Source organism: Lontra canadensis, unplaced genomic scaffold, assembly GCF_010015895.1.
Source record: "Lontra canadensis isolate GAN:19392208 unplaced genomic scaffold, GSC_riverotter_1.0 scaffold9, whole genome shotgun sequence".
NCBI classification, from domain to species: domain Eukaryota; kingdom Metazoa; phylum Chordata; class Mammalia; order Carnivora; family Mustelidae; genus Lontra; species Lontra canadensis.
In genome coordinates, this window is record NW_022631003.1 from 925,213 (window position 1) to 946,517 (window position 21,305).

The 21,305-nt window shown below is 37.4% G+C and overlaps 1 protein-coding gene across 6 annotated transcripts in view; it reads right to left on the reverse strand.

The window, feature by feature from the left end:
* Window positions 1-3,314: 3,314 nt before the first annotated feature.
* The window catches only part of METTL25 (methyltransferase like 25), a 148,050-nt gene continuing 130,059 nt past the window's right edge, over window positions 3,315-21,305 (reverse strand). Inside the window, exons 12-15 of one of the 6 annotated variants that reach the window (XR_004382316.1) lie at window positions 21,145-21,253; window positions 10,185-10,276; window positions 4,714-4,819; window positions 3,315-3,626 (exon numbers count right to left, since the gene is read on the reverse strand). Coding sequence is in view for 2 of the 6 variants with exons in the window: in XM_032854663.1 (XP_032710554.1) it covers window positions 21,161-21,253 (93 nt within the window). In the remaining 4 variants the exon portion in view is untranslated. Of the gene's footprint in view, window positions 3,627-4,713; window positions 4,823-6,758; window positions 6,791-10,184; window positions 10,277-21,014; window positions 21,254-21,305 lie in introns of those variants that run through there. The other 5 variants (XR_004382318.1, XR_004382317.1, XR_004382319.1 and 2 more) reach the window with 5 other exon arrangements.

A 21,305-nucleotide genomic window follows, 5' to 3' on the forward strand; every position in this document is an offset into this window, starting at 1 on the left:
AGAGAGGCAGGCAGAGAGAGAGGAGGAGGCAGGCTCCCTGCTGAGCAGAGAGCCTGATGCGGGGACTGGGGGCTCGAGGACCCTGGGATCATGACCTGAACCAAAGGCAGAGGATTTAACCTACTGAGCCACCCAGGCACCCCCAAAGGACATTGCTTTTATGAAGATTTTGAAGCTTCTCTTTGCTTTATTGAAAGACACATCACTCACTTCCAAAGAAATTCTTGAAATACATAGAATGCTATTAAAGCAAAATGTTCTCTAGCACAGTAGGAAAACATTAGAGCACATAAACAAGTAAAAACATAGATATAATCCAACAGTATCCTCAAACAGCATTAAGAAGGCATTAAAGTGGCCTGAGAAGTAAAGATTCAAATTGCAAAGTGAAGTTTAAACACCACATTTATATGTAATTTCAAGTCTTTAAGTTGAGAAGCGTTTATAAGGAAATCTAAAATATGTGCTTTTTAGGATTGAAATTGTTTGCTGCTGTTATTCATAACACTTAAAGTAACTTTAAAAATTTAAAAATTAGAGTATATCTCCTTTTCTTGTTTATATTGTTTCTTACTTGTCTATGTATGAAATACTACCTCCCTGAGTAAAACTACTTTGGCTGCCGCCTTTTATTTCAAATGATTTTATCATTAGGGAAAAATTTGAAATCATGGTGGACAAATAATCCCTTAATGCTTTTCCTGGCTAGCAAGAAATTTGTCAAAGCAATCCAATTTCCAAATAGCATACAAACTCAGGAAGACACTGAGCCAATGCATCTGTTCCTCTCTATAGAGTATGCACAAATGCCTTTCCTTTTGGGAGAAAATCCTAAGACTGAATTCTCTGAAAGGACAAGTTAGCTCTAGTAACAAAATATCATTTATAATGTCTCTCTGATAAAACTTTAGAATTTTGTAAAAAGTCAAGTATTATGAAGATACAATTATTTACATGCAGCAATATTCACCCTTTTTAAGTGTACTGTTTAATGAATTTGACAAACATACAAATCATGCATTCGCTACCCAAATTAACATATGGGACATTTTCATCACCCCAAAATGTTCCCTTATACCCTTTTGTAGATGGATGATCCATTCCTTTACCCACAGCCCCCTGGCAACCAGTGATGGATCTGTTTTCTGTCTCTTTTCTAGAATGTCATATAAATGGAACCATACAGAATGTAATCTGTTGTGTCTGTCTTATTTCACTTAGCCACTTGGTGTAATGCTTTTGAAATTCATCCATGTTGTTGCACGTGCATGTAGTTCATTGCTTGTTGCTGAGAAGTATTCCATTGTATGAATATATCACAATAATTTTACCCATTTTGCTGGTGATAGACTTTCAGCTACAGGAATAAAGCAACTATTAACATCTGCTGTGTGGACATAGGTTCCATTTCTCTTGGGTAAATATCTAGGAGTGGAATTGTTGGGTCATATAGTAAGTACATGTTTAACCTTATAAATACCTGCCAAACTGTTCTCCAAAATAAGTGTAGTATTTGCATTTGCATGAGCAATCTTCACAGCTCTCATTGTTTTATGTGGGGGGTCTAACAATATTATCAATCCTTTTAATTTTTGTCATTTGAAAGGTGGTATAGTGGTATTTCCCTGTCTCCTTGTGCTTTTAATGATTAAAAATGAATCATTAAAAAATCACTAAAAACGATGATTAAAGATGAATACTTTTGCATATGTTATTGCCATTTGTATATCTTCCTTTGTGAAATATTTGTTCAAATCTTTCTTTTTACTGAATTTTTTGTTGATTTATGTATTCTGCAAACAAGCTCTTTTATCAGGTAGGAGCTTTGCTAATTTTTTTTTTTTCTTTCACCAATCTGTGGACTGTTAACAATGTCTTTGGAAGGTCAGACATTTTAAATTTGTTAAGTCCAATTTGTGAAATCTTCACTTATGGTTCATGCTTTTGGTGCCTAAGAAACCTTTCCTTAACCAAAGGTCACAAATATTTTTTCCTAGGTTTTCTTCTAGTAGTTTTATTTTACATTCAGATCAAAGATCCATTTCAAATAACTTGTATGCGATATGTGGTAAGGGTTAAGCTTTTTTTTTTTTTAATTTTTATTTTGATATGCAGTTGTTTGTAACACTTGCTGAAAAAAGTATTTAAGCCCACTGAATTGCTTTGGCAGCTTTGTCAAAAGTCAACTGACTGAAAGGTACGCACTGATTTCTGAGCTCCCTAGACGTGCCATTCATCTATAAAACTATGTTGAAACAAATGCCACCCTGCTGTCATTACCGTAGTTTTCTAGTAAGTCCTGTAAATTGTTATATTTTATATAAATAAAGTGAATATTTATATCCTTCCGGAACCCAAGTACCTCTGAAACAGTCGTTCACTATAGAGTGTGGGTAGAGGCCTGCACTGATTTGAGAAGATGCCATTCCTCCAAAGATGAAAGAGCTGGTAGTTACTCCAGGTGTTCTACATCCCTGTGTTCCACAGACAGGGGGTTTGCTAAACCCAGGGGATCCACAGATAGAATTCAGGGCACCTGTGATCTTGGATCTTGGAGAAAATGTTCTTTATTCTCACTAACTGCTAATCGTAATTTAGGCTCTCCGTCAGTTATAAATGCGGACAAGAAACCTCAGTAGTACTGGTAGTACTTGCAACTGTTGCCATAGAAGGTACAGATATTTCCATGTCACATTACAGTTATGGTTGATATCTTCAAATATTGTTGACATTTACGGTCACTTAAAAATTAGAATTTTAGAACTGCTATGTGATCTTTTTATTCAATGAGTTAATAAACACACATGTACTATTAAATCGTAACTTAAAAAAATTCTTTTAGTAATGATCTCAATATGATTGGTTTCCTTTGTCATATTATGTATTTCACTTTTATTCAAAAGAAAATGTTTGAGAAGAGGCCCAAAGTCACTTCTAGATAGCCGAAGGGGTCTGTGGCACAGAAATGGTTCAGATTGGCCCTCTGTATTCCCATTTCACAGACCTACTACTTAGGCTGTCTTCCATTACAAGGGTCTTTACTACTACAGTTTAGAATATTGCATTACTACCAGCTCTGCCTTATTTCATCTTATACTACATGTAATCATAATATATTGTATTTCTTTTTATTTATTTATTTATTTATTTATTTGACAGAGGGAGGAGAGATCACAAGTAGGCAGAGAGGCAGGCAGAGGATGGGTGGGGGCAGACTTCCCACTGAGCAGAGAGCCCGATTCGGTGCTCGATCCCAAGACCCTGGGATCATGACCTGAGCTGAAGGCAGAGGCTTTAACCCACTGAGCCACCCAGGAGCCCCCATAATATATTATATTTCATCTTATTAAGAAAGGTTCAATAAACCTTTACTAAACTTGTGAGATTAGATAATGTTGTAGGTCCAAATCTGGAGATTCAAAGGTATATCACATGGTTCCTGCCTTTGAGGAACTTAGGTTCCACTAGGCAGATTAGGAAGTAGGCATGCAATTTTCAGTCTCTGTGACCTAATAAGTATACGTGGGAGTGACCTAGATGATGTTCTTACCCTTCACTTGGGTGGTGGTGGAGGTGTGGGCAGAATATCAGCAAATGCCTCCCACAGGCACTGACACACATGACACCTGGAGAACAAGAAAGCTGTAACTAGAACGGGAAGAGACCAGGTCACACAGAGGAAACAGGAGCAAGCATCCAACTCCACTCTGCTTGGAGCCCTGGGGCAGAAGAATGGCCAAGGGAGGAATGACGCATTACCCCATTACCCCAGCAACCCTGCGAAGTGTCAAGGAAGACAATCCTTCTCACAAAGCAGAAGCCCAAACAGCTTCCCACTGTTGCTTAGCATACTCAGCTTGCACTGCCAGTGTATCTGGACAGGCAGGAGTTCTTTTTCGCAGGTCCTTCTTTCCCCAGAAGCCGTTAAGTGCTGAGACCTTCTTGCAAGGGCCCCTCCCTATCTTCTGGGCCTTCTTCAGGGTGCCCTCCCCAGGCTATTTTAGTGTGTCTCCTAGGCTGTAGCATTTCCTTCACTCCCACACTGGTGGGTGGCACATGCTCATGTGTTTAGACAGCATGGGCAAAGTGTAGGGACACCCGAATATAGACTTAGAGCCCCGAGCTCTCCTTTTAGCACTTCAGCCCCAGGGGACCCAGTCTAGAGCAGTGAGATCTTCTCCTATCCTGGACTGAATGAGTCATTTATTACATCCTAAACAGAGACTGTTACTAAGAAACATCCCTATTTAAACTGTCCTCAAGCCGGGCAGCAGCAGGGGCTGCTCAGCTAATTAGGGACTAATTGACTCTTTAGCAACATTATCAGCTGTGACAGTCTTTCCTGCCTCTGTCTGCCAGGGTACTGGGACCATTCTCTGTGATGGGCTCCATTTTCACTTTGTTTATCAGGATCTAAATGGAGCAAATTCCAGCCCTGATATCTCATGAAGGTAAGAGTGTGGACATGAAATCTTTATATTTTTGAGGGTTTCTGTTTAGTCCGGGAAACTGCTTCATCTTGCCCAGTAGTAATCCTTATGGGAAACAGACTGCCTACCTTTTAGATGTTTCTGCTTCCAGTTACTGAGGTGACATTACCTTTTCTGAGGAAGAGATTGGTGCCCTCTCTTGCTCTTGTGTAGGAGAGGACTTTTTTTTCATTTTTGGTAGGCATTTTTAATTATGACCATAAAATTTCATGACTTCACTTACCTGGCATTATTCTTTTCTCTCAGAGGAAGGGGATAGTTTTTTTCCCATGGAGGATCAGTGTATTCATTTCCTCCCTTTTCTCCACAGCATGTTCTGAACATGTTCACTGCTAGGCATAGGACAAACAGTAAAAATGATAGGTTTTCTGCCCCTCTAGGATGGACAGAGGAATACAAACATTTTAAAGGTAAGTGCAATAAAGTCATATTCATCTGTACAAAGTTGGGACATCATAAAAAAGACAGTGACTTATATGTGGAGGCAACATCATAAATATTGAAGGACAATGTGGAAAAAAGTGTTGACTAGGAGAGAAAGGGATGTTAGCCTTCCTGGGAGGGATCAGTGAGGGCAAAGTCCAGATGGAGGCAACACTTGAGATACTACAGGAGTCCCAGAAAGTCTGGATACTTTGAAACTATGGTTAGATGGAGTGCAGCAAAAGATTATGCTGATGAAGTAACCAGGAAGAGCATCATGCAAGATTTGGATGTCATGCTAAAGAGTTTGGATTCTCCCGTAAGAAAATGGGAAACCCACAGAAGAGTTAAAGGCAGGGGTAGGAGATTTATGCCAAGGAAACCAGGAAGGTACTTATGAGACCCTGAACTTAGAGAGTAGCAGTGGGACTGGAGAGGAGAGGCAGTGAAGAGAAACATAAGAGGTTGAATGAAAATGACTTAATGTTTAAATGGATTGGAAGGAGAGAGAAGTCTAGGGTGATTTTGGTTTTCAGAGGCAAGTTTCCTTCACTGAAAAGGAGTATCAGAGGAAAAGTGCTTTTGACAGGAAAGTTTAATTTTAGACACGTTGATTTGGAGGTGCTAGGGGAAAACCCATGGGGAAAGGTGATGTCTATCAGGCAGTTGGGTAAACATGGCTAAAAGCTCAGGAGAGAGATTCAGGAGGGAGAATTAGCCCAGAAATTACATCTGAGTGAGCATCACCAGATTCAGGCAGTTTTGAAAGCCATGACCATGTTTCTTGGAAAGAATATAGATTGAAAAAGGCTCAAGGACAGAGTCCTCAAAGGAAAAAAACTAATATTTGAATGATGAATAGAGAACAGTCTGCAAAGAAGGCTGGGAGGGAACAAATAATGGGAGAAAACTCTAAAGTAAAGTGGCTCTTTTGGCTTCTGGGAAGCAAGTTCTTGGGGGTCAGATGTTCCCTCTACCTCCCTAAATCTTATGGCCTGTTTCTCTCTGAGTTGGCTTTGTCTCTTCTCTCTCGAGATCTCTTCCTCTGCTCAGTTTCTGACCCTCTTAATTTTGGCTTCACGTGGTCAAACACTGCCTCCAGAATCTCTTTATACATTGTGACCTTTTAGTTCCCATGCCAAATTCCTAAGAGATAATCTGATAGGTCTGACTCTTCTATTTTTTTATTTAATTATTTTTCGTGTTCCAAAATTCATTGTTTATGCACCACACCCAGCAACTCTTCTTTTTGAGCCACATCACAATCAGGGATCTAGGCTACCCTGACCAGGTCTCTACTCTCACTCCTATCACCTATGGTCTTAAGTATAAAATATGGTTGCCCAGGTTCACCCTTTGGTAGAAGATATGGGCAAGAAGAAAAGAACGTGGTGAAGCTGAACGACATCTATAGTTTAAGAAAGTTTAAAGATGAGAATCCTCAACAATGGCAGATACCAAAGCATGGTAAAGAAAGAGTCCTTTGGATCTAATGATATGGATGCCAGCTAGGCCACTGGTCAGTTGCTGGAATGGCAAAGAGGTATCTGGTTGCTCTGAGTTGGCAATGAATAAAGGCAGGAAGTGGAGACAGAGTTGTGGCTTCCCCTCAGTCAGGATCTTAATCTCAAACTTTATAATATAAAGGCAAAGAAGGGGGGTGATATTGATACAGAACATAGAGTCTAGTGGTAGTTGTCCTTTTTTTTTTTCCCCCTTCTCAAACACCTATTTTATTTTTTTGGGTATTTGCCCTTGTTCTGGAGTAGAACTGTGGGTCAGGACTTATGAGCACAGATAAAAGAACTACCTGTAGAAAAAGAAAGGATCTCTTTAAATGAGACTGGAAGGAGGGTAGGATAAATGATGCTGGTGATCTGTAGGAAAGGTAAGAGGTTAGCAAAGGGCACCGAAGTCTACTCTGCAAAGTCTCTCTCCCTTCATTCCAAACCTTATCTAACACAGGCCTTTACATATACTTTCTTAACCAAATGAACAAATTCCTGTAGTGGCTAAAAGTTTGTAGTCCTGAGGTTCTTCCATGTTCCTGGAGGAGAAGGGAAGCAGTGATATAATGAAACAGTACTGATCTTGGGAGCCAGAAAACCTGGTCACCTTGGGAAAATCATGTACATGTCTCTGAATTCCACTGTAGAGCGGGAATGCTTTACTTACAATGACACTAATATACTATGGAAGTGTAGGAGAAGGAAAAATTAAGCCTGCTAAGATCACTTAGGGAAGAGTTCCAGAGAAAGTGGCTTTTGAGGTGGGTCATGAAATGTGAATAGAGCTCCCCAGGCTAGAATTTAAGGAAAAAGGGTTTAACTCAAACTAAGTGTACAACATCATACACAGAATATGACCATCAGAATCCTGGAATATAATTATCATACACAGAAAGCGACCATCAGAGGCCTTTATGGCTTCTGAATAACCAAAAACTTGGAACTACATATCTTTGCATTGTCATATGAACAAAATACATGCACCTCTCATCAGCTAGCCCCATCATGCTCTTATGTCTATACTGCTGAGTTCCTCCTCTTTCTCACTCATTCTCCCCACTGCTGCTGTCCTTTTCCACAGGGGCCTTCTGGAAATCCTTCTTTACAGAAAACCAACTACTCCATGCGATCATCTTTTTTATCATATACCAACTTCCCTAAAGCTTAACATTTGTTTATTGTCAACTGATGCTATGTTCTTAGATAAATTCTCTGAATAACGTTTTTGTTGTTGTTGTTGTTGTTTTTTCCCAGGTACTCTTCTCTCTCTAGATATTCCTCCTCAGTAACCACTTGAATACTCATAAGTTAGACAACCATTTATGAGCTCTAACTTGAGCTCATAACTTTCCTATGGGATCTACATTGCATATTGGATATCTTTATCATTTGGGGGTTGCAGAGACAGCATATCCAAAACTGAACAATAACCCCCCTAATTCTCAAGCAACCCTAGACTTTCTTCCTCAGTAAATGGCCATACTACTCAGCTAGCCAACCAAACTAGAATCCTAGGGGGGAGGTGAAGGGTGAGTATCTTAGACTTCATTCTCTCCCTCACCTATGATACACAATCAGTAACAAAGACAGGATAGTTTTACCTCTTGGATTATCATTATTTTTTATTTTCTATTTCTACTTCCTCTGCATTAATCCAGGCATTGTCACTTTTCATTTAGGTTTCTGAAATGGGCTCCTAACTGCTGTCCTGTCCTCCTGCTAGATTCTACTCCAATCCATCCTTTAGCCTATAGTCACAGTGATTTTTCTAAAATAGAAATATAATCACATCACTCTTTTCTTAACTCCCTCAATGAAACCTTATGCTGTAAAAGGAAATGTACGTCTTTAGCATGGCATTCAAGGTCTTCTACATCTAGGATCCTGTCAAACCTCTTTGTGATCTTATCTCCATACTCAACTGTTCACATCAAATCGACCTTCAGGCCCCTATAGGGGCATGCTGTCTCATGTTTTTGAAATAATTGTTGCTAATCCTTATTGAGAGGTTACTATTTACAAAGATTTCTGTTAATTGATCTATTCTTTCTCACTGCCCCAAGTGGTCTGTTACCCTAACCCAGTTGACAGACCAAAAAAATGAGCCACAAATCAGTTACGTAACCTAAACAAGGTTACACAGCTAGTGAGGGACACAACTAGAATTTGAACTCTTATCGGTCTCTCTACAGAACCCATTCTTTTAACCACTGTATATAGTACTACCACACTGCCCCTTCTTCTGGAAGACCTTTTTTTTTTTTTTCCACTTTGCTTACCTCGTACTTACTCTTTATCCACCTAATCTGGCTTCTCCTTCCATCAGAATTCTGAAAAACCTCTCACAAAAAGTATCAGTGAACTCCAAAGGAAAATTTTCCATTCTCTTCTTACTTGATTCTCAAATGCTTTCAACCACTGGTCACTCCATAGGCCCTGAAATATCTTCTGTGGTTCATGTGATGATATTCTTTCGTCTTCCTAATTTATCTCTGAATGTGCTTTCTCAGCCTCCTGTTTTTCATCCTCCTCTACAGAATCTTCGTACTGTCATCATTAAAGATATGTCCTACTTTTCCCATTCTTCTTTCCCTATGCTTGTTGTCCTCAAGCTTGTTGTCCTAGCTTCAATTTCCATCTATATGTTGATAACTTCTAAACTTGTATTCATGCTTCCCTTTGTTCCATATAGACCCTTACACAACAGTGCTTCTTTAACATTGCTTGAATTTCTCAAAAGCACCCTACACTCAACATATTCAAAATGGAATTGTCAGTGTTCTCCCAAATATTGCTCTTCAGTGTACCTCAGCACTGCTTTTCATCTAGTTAAGTAATCTAGATAACTGTTACAGCCCATTGACCAAAGAGGAGTAGGAAGAAATCCCTGTAGTCCACCTTAGATTTATTTCACTTACTGCACTGAGGGAATGTACTCCAGGGGAACTGTAGGTTGTCTCAATAAAGTAGAGTTTTAGGAGCTTCTTTCAGGCTTTAGGCCTATATTGCATTGTTATAGAGAGTATTGAAAACCATGGGATCCAGTTTTGAATTGGAAGTTGTCAAAAAGCTAGGGAAATCTAATGACTGGCTTTGCTTTATTTTTTAAGATTTATTTTATTTGTGTGAGAGAGAGAGAGAGCATGTGTGTATATGTGCAAGAGCAGGGGGAGAAGTAGAGGGAGAGGGGAGGGAGGGAGAATGTTAAGCAGACTTCATGCTGAGTGCACAGTCTGCCATGGGGCTTGATCTCAGGATCCTGAGATCATGACCTGAGCCGAAATCAAGAGTTGGATGCTTAACTGATCGCACTCCCCAGATGCCCCTTTGCTTTAAAAAAAAACCAGGAACACTAAAGTGGGCTGAGGGTGGTCACTGCTAAAGAAGTAGGAGTCAGCTACATGTTAGAAGAGAGGATGTTGACAATGACCTTGTCTTTGTTTCAAGTATGCCATTGAGTGAATATTGATCATAATTGTCATTTACTTTATATTTTAGTATCTACAAGTTTTAGCTAGGTAATTTTGGGAAAAATGACTTGAAGTCTCAGCTTTAATTTTCTAATACAAAAAAAACCCACAAAAGAATTATCTATTATTATTTCAGACAGAAAACTCAAAATTACTTTACATATTGTTTTAGTTGCACACATATTTTCTTTCACTTTAGTACTGAAACATTCTTTAGGTTTCTAAGAAAACCCCCCAAATATTATTCCAGCCATTTGCAAAAAGAGTTCTGATTGGCAGACTATGATACCTACCCATTTAGAGGCAGGACAGCCAAGAAATCATCAACTGCTTGAGGTCTAGAGGGTTATGCATCCACCAATATCTTGCTTTTCTCAAGAGGAAACTGAAAAAATGGAAGAAGACCAAGACAGAACACCCTCAAATGATCAAGTGGTAGGATAGTTGCTGTAGTGGTTAGGTAGTTAGACTCTCAAGCCAGAACACCGGGATCTGAACATGCCTTTACTGTTTCATAGCTTTCTTCCTGCGTCCTCCTCCCTGGAATAAGTTGCTTGACCTCTTTGTATCCGAATTTCCTCTGCAGTACAGCAGCAGAAATAATATAGTCCCTTCCTCTTAGGATTATTGTGAGGATTGAATAAGTTAATAAAGTACTTAGAAGAGCACCTAGCACGGCATAGGCACTCAATAAATATTTACTTGGCATTATTATTTTAACCCATCATGTCATTTGGAGTTTGAAAAACCTTTTAAAAATTGAGTAGTTGCCAAGGACACTCTATGAATGGTATGTATGTAAGAGAAATATAAAGTTGGAGTCACCTCTGAAATTTTTTAAACAGATCTGGCCACTCAAGAAGACTCCTTCAGAGAGAGCTGCTCAGATGCCAGCACATTTGAGAATAGTGAATCTGGAATTATGTTAACATACTGGAACCTTCCATGGAGACTGGGATGGTGAAAGAGCAATCTGAATAGTAGACTTTCAAAACTGTCAAGGAAATTGATGATGTATTCCTGCTTGCCAAGAAGGGGCTTATGCAACACCTTTGGACTGAATATGAGGCCAGTAAAAATGGAACTTCTGGGGAGATTCAATTTAATCTATAACTGAATTCTTCTCTTCCTGTCAAGCTGGCCATTTTGACATCTATTAACTATACATGTAAGTGCAATAAATATTTTTTTGATTATGCCATCTGTTTAAATTGGCCTTCTGTGTCTGTTCATACTTTCGGTTAAACTATACGCTGTTAGCATTTACTGGGTTGGAGGTGGTTTCTTTGGTCCAGAGAAAAAGTTTGCAACCAAGAACAAATTATTTTTTAAAATCATATGGAGTACATAAGAAAGTTCTTTGTATTTTTTTTTTTTTTCATTCCGTTACTGGCCATTTGTGCGTTTTTGGAGGGTATGTTTGAATTAAACTTATTGGCACAATTATGTAGAAGACTTGTTATCTTAATTGATTTGTCGAGTCATCCAGAGATTGCTTGCCTATGCTTCCTTGTATTTTATGTACAAATATCTAGGCTGGAGACTATTCAAGAAGCTAGAAACAACCTAAAGGTCTAACAATAAAATAATGGGTAAACAGAATATATCTCATTAAGATGGACTTTTATGAAATCATTAAAAATGATCATTATGAAGGCAGTGTAGAATCATGGGAAAATGCTTCTTATACAATATTAAGTAAAAGAGGCAAAATGCAGAAGGGTATATTGACTGCTAAGGGAAATACAAACTGTATACATTTGGACCAACTGAAAATAACTACTCGATAGTGGGAATATGAGAAATTTAAGTATATTTTCCTCACTTCTCTTTAACAATAAAAGAAAAAAGTAAAGAGCTTTAAATGGCATGACCAAATTATTTAAGAGCCAGATTCTTCACTCATTTTTCATGGATTTGTAAAAATGACAGCTTGTGTGTTAAGGCAACTTGAACTTCAGCCCAAGAACCTGACTTGTTTGCCTCAACAGATTCACTGTATCTTGACTTCCTTAATAAATTCTGTGCAAATTTCAAACCCAAAGGTTTGCTATCTTTATTAATATGAAAAGATCTCATGGGTGAAAAGATACCATAATCAGAGATAAACAGGAGAAGCACAGCATAGGGTGTGGAATGTCCACAAAAAGATATAATGTCCTTTTGAAGAGCTGTTCATAGCTGCTATATAAATTTTTTAGAAGTTAGAGTTTTGAGAGATATATAGATAAAATACAGAATATTTTCACATTCTTAAAATTTACTTCCACATTAAATCTTTTACATGGCAATTAAAAGACACAACTATTAAAAGAAAAGTGGCTGCAAAAAACCCACAACTCAAAACCCAAAATTTATTAACAAGCCCTTTTGGAGTAATGCCTGTTAAAGAAAGTTAGCTAAAGGCAGAGGAGGGGCTTGTGAAAATCTGGTTTCCTTTGTATTTATTCTTCAGCAGTGACTGAAGAAAGGGGGATCTAACCTTCTTAGATACAGACCTCTTGAGCATGAGCCAAGATGTAGGTCCATTTAGGGCAAGGTTGTGAGTACCCTTAGGATTTGCATTTTCCCCAACCCTGGGAGGGAATGCAGTAGACACTACAGAGCCTGGCAGGGTATTCCATGTTCTTGGGCATAAAACTATCTCAGAGGAACCATTTTAAGACTGACTTATCAAATGATAAACACTTGCAGATTCCCTTAAGATGCCCATTCTAACTGAGTAGATTTGGGGTAGAGACTGAGGTCCTGTATTATAAGAAGCTCCCAGGTGATGCTGATGCTGTTGGTTCATGGATTGCATTTTTGAGTAATAAGCTCTAAGCTCGGTTTACTTGAGAAAAATAAGGAATGAAGGAAATTTCCTGCTTAATCTTTGCTTTCCATTATTATTTATAGCTGGTAACTAATCTTTGGACAGGGAAGTACGTCATGGAGTGGACTCCAATTTTTTTTTTTTTTTTAATCACTCTGGGGGTCAGAAGATCAGTATTGGTCACTAAGAAATACACCCTGTAACTCTTACATTGAAGTCTTTATTCATTGCTCTGTTTTCACCGGCTTTTGGGAATGTTATTGCCTTAACATTATGATGTGTGCACATCCGCTTGGATGGCTACTTTCGAAGTTTCATTTATAAACAGATCTCTTTATAAAATCCCTTCTCTGATTCTTTTCATGACCCTTTTATATATGATATGTAAAATGCCAGGGTATTTGGTATTTAATAATCAGCAGTTGTTTTTAGGTTTGTTCTTAGTAATTAAGATTTAATTAAAATAAAATTAAAGTTAATGTCTTCGGCAGGAAACCTATTGGTTTTCATTGATCTTCCTAACTTACTTTTTTTTTTTTTTTAAAGATTTTATTTTTATTTATTTATTTGACAGACAGAGGTCACAAGCAGGCAGAGAGCAGGGAGAGAGAGGAGGAAGCAGGCTCCCTGCTGAGCAGAGAGCCCGATGCGGGGCTCGATCCCAGGACCCTAGGATCACGACCCGAGCCGAAAGCAGAGGCTTTAACCCACTGAGCCACCCAGGCGCCCCTAACTTACTTTTATTTTTTTTTTTTTATTTTTTTTTTTTAAAGATTTTATTTATTTATTTGACAGACAGAGATTACAAGTAGGCAGAGAGGCAGGCAGAGAGAGGAGGAAGCAGACTCCCCGCCGAGCAGAGAGCCCCATGCGGGGCTCGATCCCAGGACCCTGAGATCATGACCTGAGCCGAAGGCAGCGGCTTAACCCACTGAGCCACCCAGGTGCCCCCCTAACTTACTTTTAAAAAAGATTTTATTTATTTATTTGTCAGAGCGAGAGAGGGGGGCAGGCAGAAGGAGAATTGGGCTCCCCGCTGAACAAGGAGCCTCATGTGGGAATCATTTCCAGGACCTTGGGATCATGACCTGGGCTGGAGGCAGACGCTTAACCAACTGAGCCAACCAGGCGTCCCAGATCTTCCTAACTTATAATTAACCACTATTATTTGTGTTCAAGTCTTTCAAAAGTGGCCTCACAATCCAACTTTTAATTTTAAATTACAAAGTTCTGATTATAACATCATTTACTTATGAGACAATAAAATCTAAGTATGAGATATAGTACCCAAAGTAGTAAAAATGAATACCTTATTTTGAATGTCAATGGGTTCTTATTATTGAATTATTTTTTTAAACCTGCAAACAGTGAGCTGAAATAGCTCTTATATTTCCTATGAGAACACATTATTTTTTAAAAAGATTTTATTTATTTATTTGACAGACAGAGATCACAAGTAGGCAGAGAGCAGGCAGAGAGAGAGGAGGAAGCAGGCTCCCTGCCCAGCAGAGAGCCCTATGTGGGGCTCGATCCCAGGACCCTGGGATCATGACCCGAGCCGAAGGCAGAGGCTTTAACCCACTGAGCCACCCAGGTGCCCCGAGAACACATTTTTATAGAAAACATATCTACATTTTTTTTTCTATTTGCTTTATTTGTATAGTCTTCAATATAGTACTAGACCTTAATTCTTTGGCTCACAAAAACTTGGAGACCACAAAGGTAGACAAAAGTAAAAAAAGAGTGGTCTTTAAGCAGATATTGGGCATTCAAATAACTATGGTTGGGGTGCCTGGGTGGCTCAGCTGGCTAAGCGTCTGCCTTCGGCTCAGGTCATGATCCCACGGTCCTGAGTTGGGCTCCTTGCTCAGCAGGAAGCCTGTTTATCCCTCTCTCCCTCTCACAGTCCCCTCGCTTATGTTCCCTCTCTCGGTATCTGTCAAATAAATAAATGAAATCTTAAAAAAAAAGATCACTATGCTTTCAGGATAATAATTCCTAGAGTGAATGAGGAATGGGTGAACCATTCTGAAGTATTACTGCTTGCTCCGTGGATGTATACTACAGTTATGATTATTAAGGATCTATATCCCTAATGCATGTTACTGAACTACTTTGTTGTTCTAAAGATGTTCAATGAAGTTTTGTTGGATTTTCTAATGTCTTACTTGATGAGAAACACACATACTCTGTTCTTTGTAAAGCTACAGAAATTTGGTCTTCTGTTTCCTATCTTTCAAAGATGGCACTTCTCATCTGGCCAACAAACAGCTATCCTATCCTCCTTAAGCATTTGCATCTCTCTATAACAGAGAGGTTGGAATCTAAAAATCAAGACATAAATGTGCATACAATGTCACTCCACGAGACAACTATGACCTATGACCTTCAGAGGCTCTGTAACATTGCTTTATTTACTTAACAAAACTCCATGAGATTTAATTTTACTTTTCATAATAAAAGAATGGTTAAGGAGATCTTGGTTAATTTACTATGGTTTCATTAATCTTAAAGGTAGAAATTATGCTATTAACAGCAATAATTTTAACGAAATCCCTTCTTCTCCAAGCATGTGCAACCAATTTATTAGAATGAAAACATATTACCAATAATCTCATCAACAAAAGTAGATATCAAAACTGTGCTAAAGATCTAAAATATGAAGCATATTTTAAAAGAATTTCAAATCTGTTTATTTTCAAGACAAACAACAGTATTTGCTATCAATGAGAGCAAAGTTAACTGAGAAAATAATTTACCTTGCAGTAGTTTCAATATCTACACTCTAAATGTTGACCCTCAAAAAGTCTAAATATCATTCCTCAGTACAGTGTAATGGGCACTCAGGGATGGCTTCTCGAACCTAGCAGAAACTGGTAATGTGAATAGTTTTGGAGCCTTTAAAGGGAACAATTTATATACACAGAAAGATATTTCGCATTCCGATATATGTTAAAAGTAAATCTCTTTGCCTTCAATATTATTTTTAGTTCTCTTCTTTTAAGTTAGCTTAAGTAGAAATATAACACTTAATTGTTTCATGATTTAAAGTCTCTTCGTATGCCTTTATTCATAGAGGTTTACCTGCAGCTATACTGTCTATTAAAATTAGAAATATTCTGAAGTCACCAGAATACAGAGATGTTTGTTGTTATAATCAAATGGTATCTGGAATTGTTTTATCTTTCCCCTGAAACACATTATTTGAGTATACTTTGCCTGGCGGAAAACCATCATTGAGTCTTTTGCTTAAAGAGTTGTAGCAGTAATAGAAGACTGGATTCTTTCCTGAGAGGGGAGCTAACTCAGAATATATGTGCACTTAGTTCAACATGATTAGCTAATGCACACCAAGTCCCATGTTGACCAAATGGTGAATTTTAGGTTGGAATTTGTATACTTTTTTTTCTCAAATTCAACATGTTCAATCATAACTGTCTGAGTACAAGTTAAAGGCTTCTCCTCCCACGAGATTTAAATACATGCTACTTTGTTCTGTGCTGAAATGTGTTAACTCTCTTATTCTGGATTGTGCATTGGAAAACTCTAATAAAAACAGCATAATTTTTTTAAAGGTCTTCCCACTGACAGAACATCTGCAAACTTAATGAGGCGATCCATTGAGATAAATACATCAACTAATAAATTCCCGTACATGCAGCCAGTAGCATCACTGGCCAAGTACAAACCATCTGGGGAGGATTGGAGACTTTCAGTTCCTTTGGTCACAGGTTAGCAAAGCACATATTTCACATAGCAGGTTATTTCTTAAACAGTCCTCCTACCTGAAAATAAGCCATTCTACTGACCACATTTAGAAACAACCTAAAGGAACCTATAATTAAAGAGGAGAATGGAACAGAAGTGAACAGTTTAGGACAAAGGTAGTTCAGAGTAAAGGACTATGTGTTTATGTACATACTTTTTTCCTTCCCAAATATCATTATCTAAATTTTAACTCTTCCATATGCCTCTTATATGTGTTTCAATGACTATATTATAAACTCCTCAAGATTAGGAACTGTCATAGTCTAGTTCTATGAATCTTTCTTCCCAACCTATAGTGTCTAGAATAGTCTTAGTCATAGTATTGCAAACAGACAGTGGTTGACTGAATTTTGTGCCACATCTACAAAGTACTTTTATTGAGACGTGGGAAATTAATAAAAGATTAACTGCAGATTCAATTTAATAGTTGTAGAATATTCGTATTTTATTTTCCTTCTTGAGGCTGTTTTGGCATACTGTGCTTCTTTGAAAACGTTTTCCATTTCATGCATTTATTATCATAAATGTATTGGCAAATTTCTTGGCATGTTCCCTTTTATTTTTTTTATTTTTATTTTTTTAAAGATTTTATTTATTTATTTAACAGAGAGAGAGAGAGAGAGAGAGAGAGAGAGATCACAAGGAGGCAGAGCAGTAGGTAGAGAGCGGGGGGAAGCAGGCTCCCTGCTGAGCAGAGAGCCCAATGTGGGGCTTGATCCCAGAACCCTGAGATCATGACCTGAGCCAAAGGCAGAGGATTTAACCCACTGAGCCACCCAGGCAACCTGGCATGTTCCCTTTTATACTCCTGATATTGATTATTTGTATGTTTATCTTTTTAATGATTAGTCTTGCCAGAGTTGTATGAGTTTTATTAGTTATCTAAGATCCAACTTTTGAAGGTGTTAATCGTCTCTGTGTATTTCTTTCACTAATAATATTTTGATTTTTAGTCTCTTCCTTTTCTAATATGTGTTCAAAGCTAATGTTTTCTTATGTTATGGTTTAGCTCATCTCACAAGTTTTGATGTGCAGTGTTACCATTACAATTCAGTTATTTTCATTATTACTCAAAATATTTTGATTTCCACTGATTTCTTCTGAGACTCAAAAGTTGTTTACATGTATAATTCTTAAGTTTAAAGTATATGAGAATTTTCTACTTAGATTTAAAACTTTTTTTTTAAGCTTAAGTGCATTGTGGGTCAGAAGCTGTAATTTCCATTTTTTGAAAATCTATTACAATTTATCTCAAAGCCCAGCACATGGTCATTTTTTAAAAAATACTCCATGTGTACTTGAAAAAAATGATGTAGTGGTTGGGAACAGTGTATTGTAGTTGTCCATCAGGTCAGTTTTACTTTTTTCATTGTTCAAATCTCGTATCTTTATGATTTTGTTTGCTTTTCTCATAAGATAGATGGGAGCATGAAAATATTCCCAGCATGATTATAGATTTATTTCTTTTATAGTTAATTTTTGTTTTATATATTAAGATTATGTTATTAACTACATGGCAACTTATAATTATTATATTTCCTGGCAAACTGAAGCTTTTTCATTATGAAGGATTTCTCTTTATAGTCAAGAATTTTTTTTGCCTGACATTAACTAATATCTACTTTTCATTCATACATTTTCCTTTTGATGAATATCTGCAAATATGCCTTTTCTATTACTTTTGAACTTTTTGTACCCTTGTTTTAGTTCTGTTTCTTCTAACTAACATGTTATTGGGCACTCTTTTTCCAGTAAGTCAATCTTTTTGTTTTATAATTGAAGCATTCAATTTATATTTAATGGAATTACTGATATATCTAGATGTAGTCTACCATCCTACACTATTTGCTTAATATATGTATGTACCAAGAATTAATTGATTTACATTGAGAACTGCAACCATCTGCATTAATCTGACAGAGCTAAGGGGTCTAAGAACTGAGACCACCTATACCAACGTGATTTGTTTGTTAAAGAAAAACTTTCAGAGGGGGAGACGAACCATGAGACTGTGAACTCTGAGAAACAAAGTGAGGGTTGTGGAGGGGAGGGGAGTGGGGGGTTAGGTGAGACTGGTGGTAGGTATGAAGGAGGGCACATATTGCATGGAGCACTGGTGGTGCATAAACAATGAATCTTGGAACACTGAAAAAAAATAAAATTAAAAAAAAAAAAAAAAAAACTTTGCCCAGGAAAGTTAAGACTGTAAGCCAATAAATGACTTCATTGTTTCAAGAAAAACTCATATATTAATTTATCTTGGACAATCTGCTCACCTTGGCAAAAAGCTCACTTATCAAGTAACAGTTTGCTTATCAAGACTTCTTCAAGACCCTTCCCTTGCTATAGATACCAATCATAAAACTATTGTCATGAACTTTTCCAAACTGTGGTCTGGTCCCCACCTGAAAAGAGCCACCTTTTTTAAACCACTTGAGCCCAGACTTTACAATCCTGTAAATATCGTCTCCTGACTTCACCTTCAGAAACTGTCAAGGCAGAATCCTTTAATACTACAGAGAGTTCTAATAAACTTAATTTTGCTTTATTAACAGATTCCCTGGGGATATTTTGGGGGAGTTCAAAAACATATCTATTCCTTTAATCCTCATAACAACCTTATAAATAAATTCTATTCTTATGTTCCTTTTACAGATGAGAAATTGAGGCATACTGAATACTAAAGTGGCTTACACAAGGACACACAACAATTTAACTCACATGAATCTAAACTATGCTACTAATATTACTGAGTCTATCTGTCCCCGAAGTCTACCTTTGAAGATACCATGAAGGATCCTATGTCCTGACCCTCTCTGCCCTATGCAATAATTACAGTACTGATTATAGTAATTAGTAATTTTGTTGTCTTCCTCACTAGACTGTGAGCTCTTTAAGAACGGGCATATCTTGTTTACCTCCATGATGCCAGTGCTGAGCATAACCTCTGACATATGATAATCATTCAATAAATGTTTCCAAAACGAAAACTAAGTGAAACCCCACTTTACAAATGAGGCTCTGCCATATTAAGAGTCTTGCTGTAGCCCAGTTTGAATGTAACTGTCATGACTTATGCTCCCGCCAGTACCCCACATTCCTTAGCTCAACTGTAAATGAGTTCTCCAACAGTAGTTTTTATGAGATGAGAGTCTAAAACATTGCAATGGGGATTGATACTTATAAAGCCACAGTCCTATCAAAATATATTTCTTTGTTTTTTTTTGCTGAAATATTATAATCTCAGTGTGATCTGAGGTTATCTCATGTGGATTAGCTTGAGTCACACAAATGTCTCTAATAAAAACAGAAAGCATTAATTGGTAAATGTACTTTCTAACATTTTAAGACAGGGGGAAGTTACTAAAAAGTTTCCTTGGTTTTGAAACAGCTGGAATTCACTTCTCTATACTAAACAGGGCTTTACATATATGAATTTTTTTTTCTTTATTATAAGGAGAAAATAATGTTATATAAATATTTGGTCATCAGGGGAAAAGTTCAAAATTTGTGGGGCCTGGGGTGGCAAATATGAGTGTGTGCACGCTTGCTTATAAGTGTATAGATGAAAGAAGATTGGTAAAAAGTTGATAATTACTGAAGTTTGTGATGAGTACAAGGGGATTCATTGGATTCTTCACTTCTGAACACATATGAAATTTTCCATAAGCTTAAAATGGTTAATTTCCCCAGTATTGTGCTAGCTATACAAAGTACCTGATTATTCATATATATACTGGCTGTAAACTTAGTATCACAACCCAAAGCAAAAGTTACTCTTTTCATCTGCGGATAGACTCTAAAATTTAAGAGAGTAGCTACTTGTGCTGGAAGAATTTTCATAGTCTTTTGCTGAGCATCAAGGAAGCTTTTCCCCAACTGTCCATCTCTTCTGTGTCCACCTCTATATTAGAAACCTCAAGATTTCTGCAGGTGAAAGGAGGCTGCACCACACCACACACAGCACAGGCCTTCTTTCCTTCACTCCTGCTTTTCTCAGACTGGCTTTCTACAGAGCACAAGGTAATTCCATCAAGTGCAATCCAGCCCTGGATTTTAGTAAGATAAACAGCTTCAAGAATCCTGAAAGTGATGATCTCACAAGATGTACACTCCTTTAAGGGCACAAAATATTTCCTCACGTAACTTAGATTAAAACACACCTAGTAAGCACTTTTTATGTCTGCCTGGTTCCTGGGTGTTTTTTTTCCCTTTAAATGTGGATTTTCCCCTCTGGATAACATGGAAAATCCTTCCAAAATCTGGAGAAAAATGCAAAGGATCTTCTGCACCAACTAATTTTATGATATACATACCTCTACCATTCCTGTCAATAAAAGTTTTTAAGTCAGTAAAAGTCAAAATGTGGTGTGCAGCAAATATCTAAAGTCTCAAATACAACAGAAAACAAATGTCAGATCACAATATCCTACTGATATTACTAATTCAGGAATGTGGGTCAATCCTTTTTTACGATTTCCATGAGTTCTTATTTTTACTAATGTATGCTTTGACAATGGAAAAATAGATTATGGTATTCTGTTGTTAGCTAGTATTTTATTGTTTATTTAAAATATAGAGCAATGTTTTTCAAATATTTACATAACACAACACAAATGTTCAGAAGAGCAAAATTAGGGATAGGCTCCACAAACAGATACATCTAATACCTTGCTTCAACTGAAATCATTGCTGCTTCTTCAGGGCAATAATAGCATAACATCTGGGAGATTTCACAGGATCAAACAACTTCACAAGTGCAACCCATGCAATATCTTCCTGCAAATTGATAAGTGATTTAAATACATAGCAATTTGTTGAAGATAAGAAT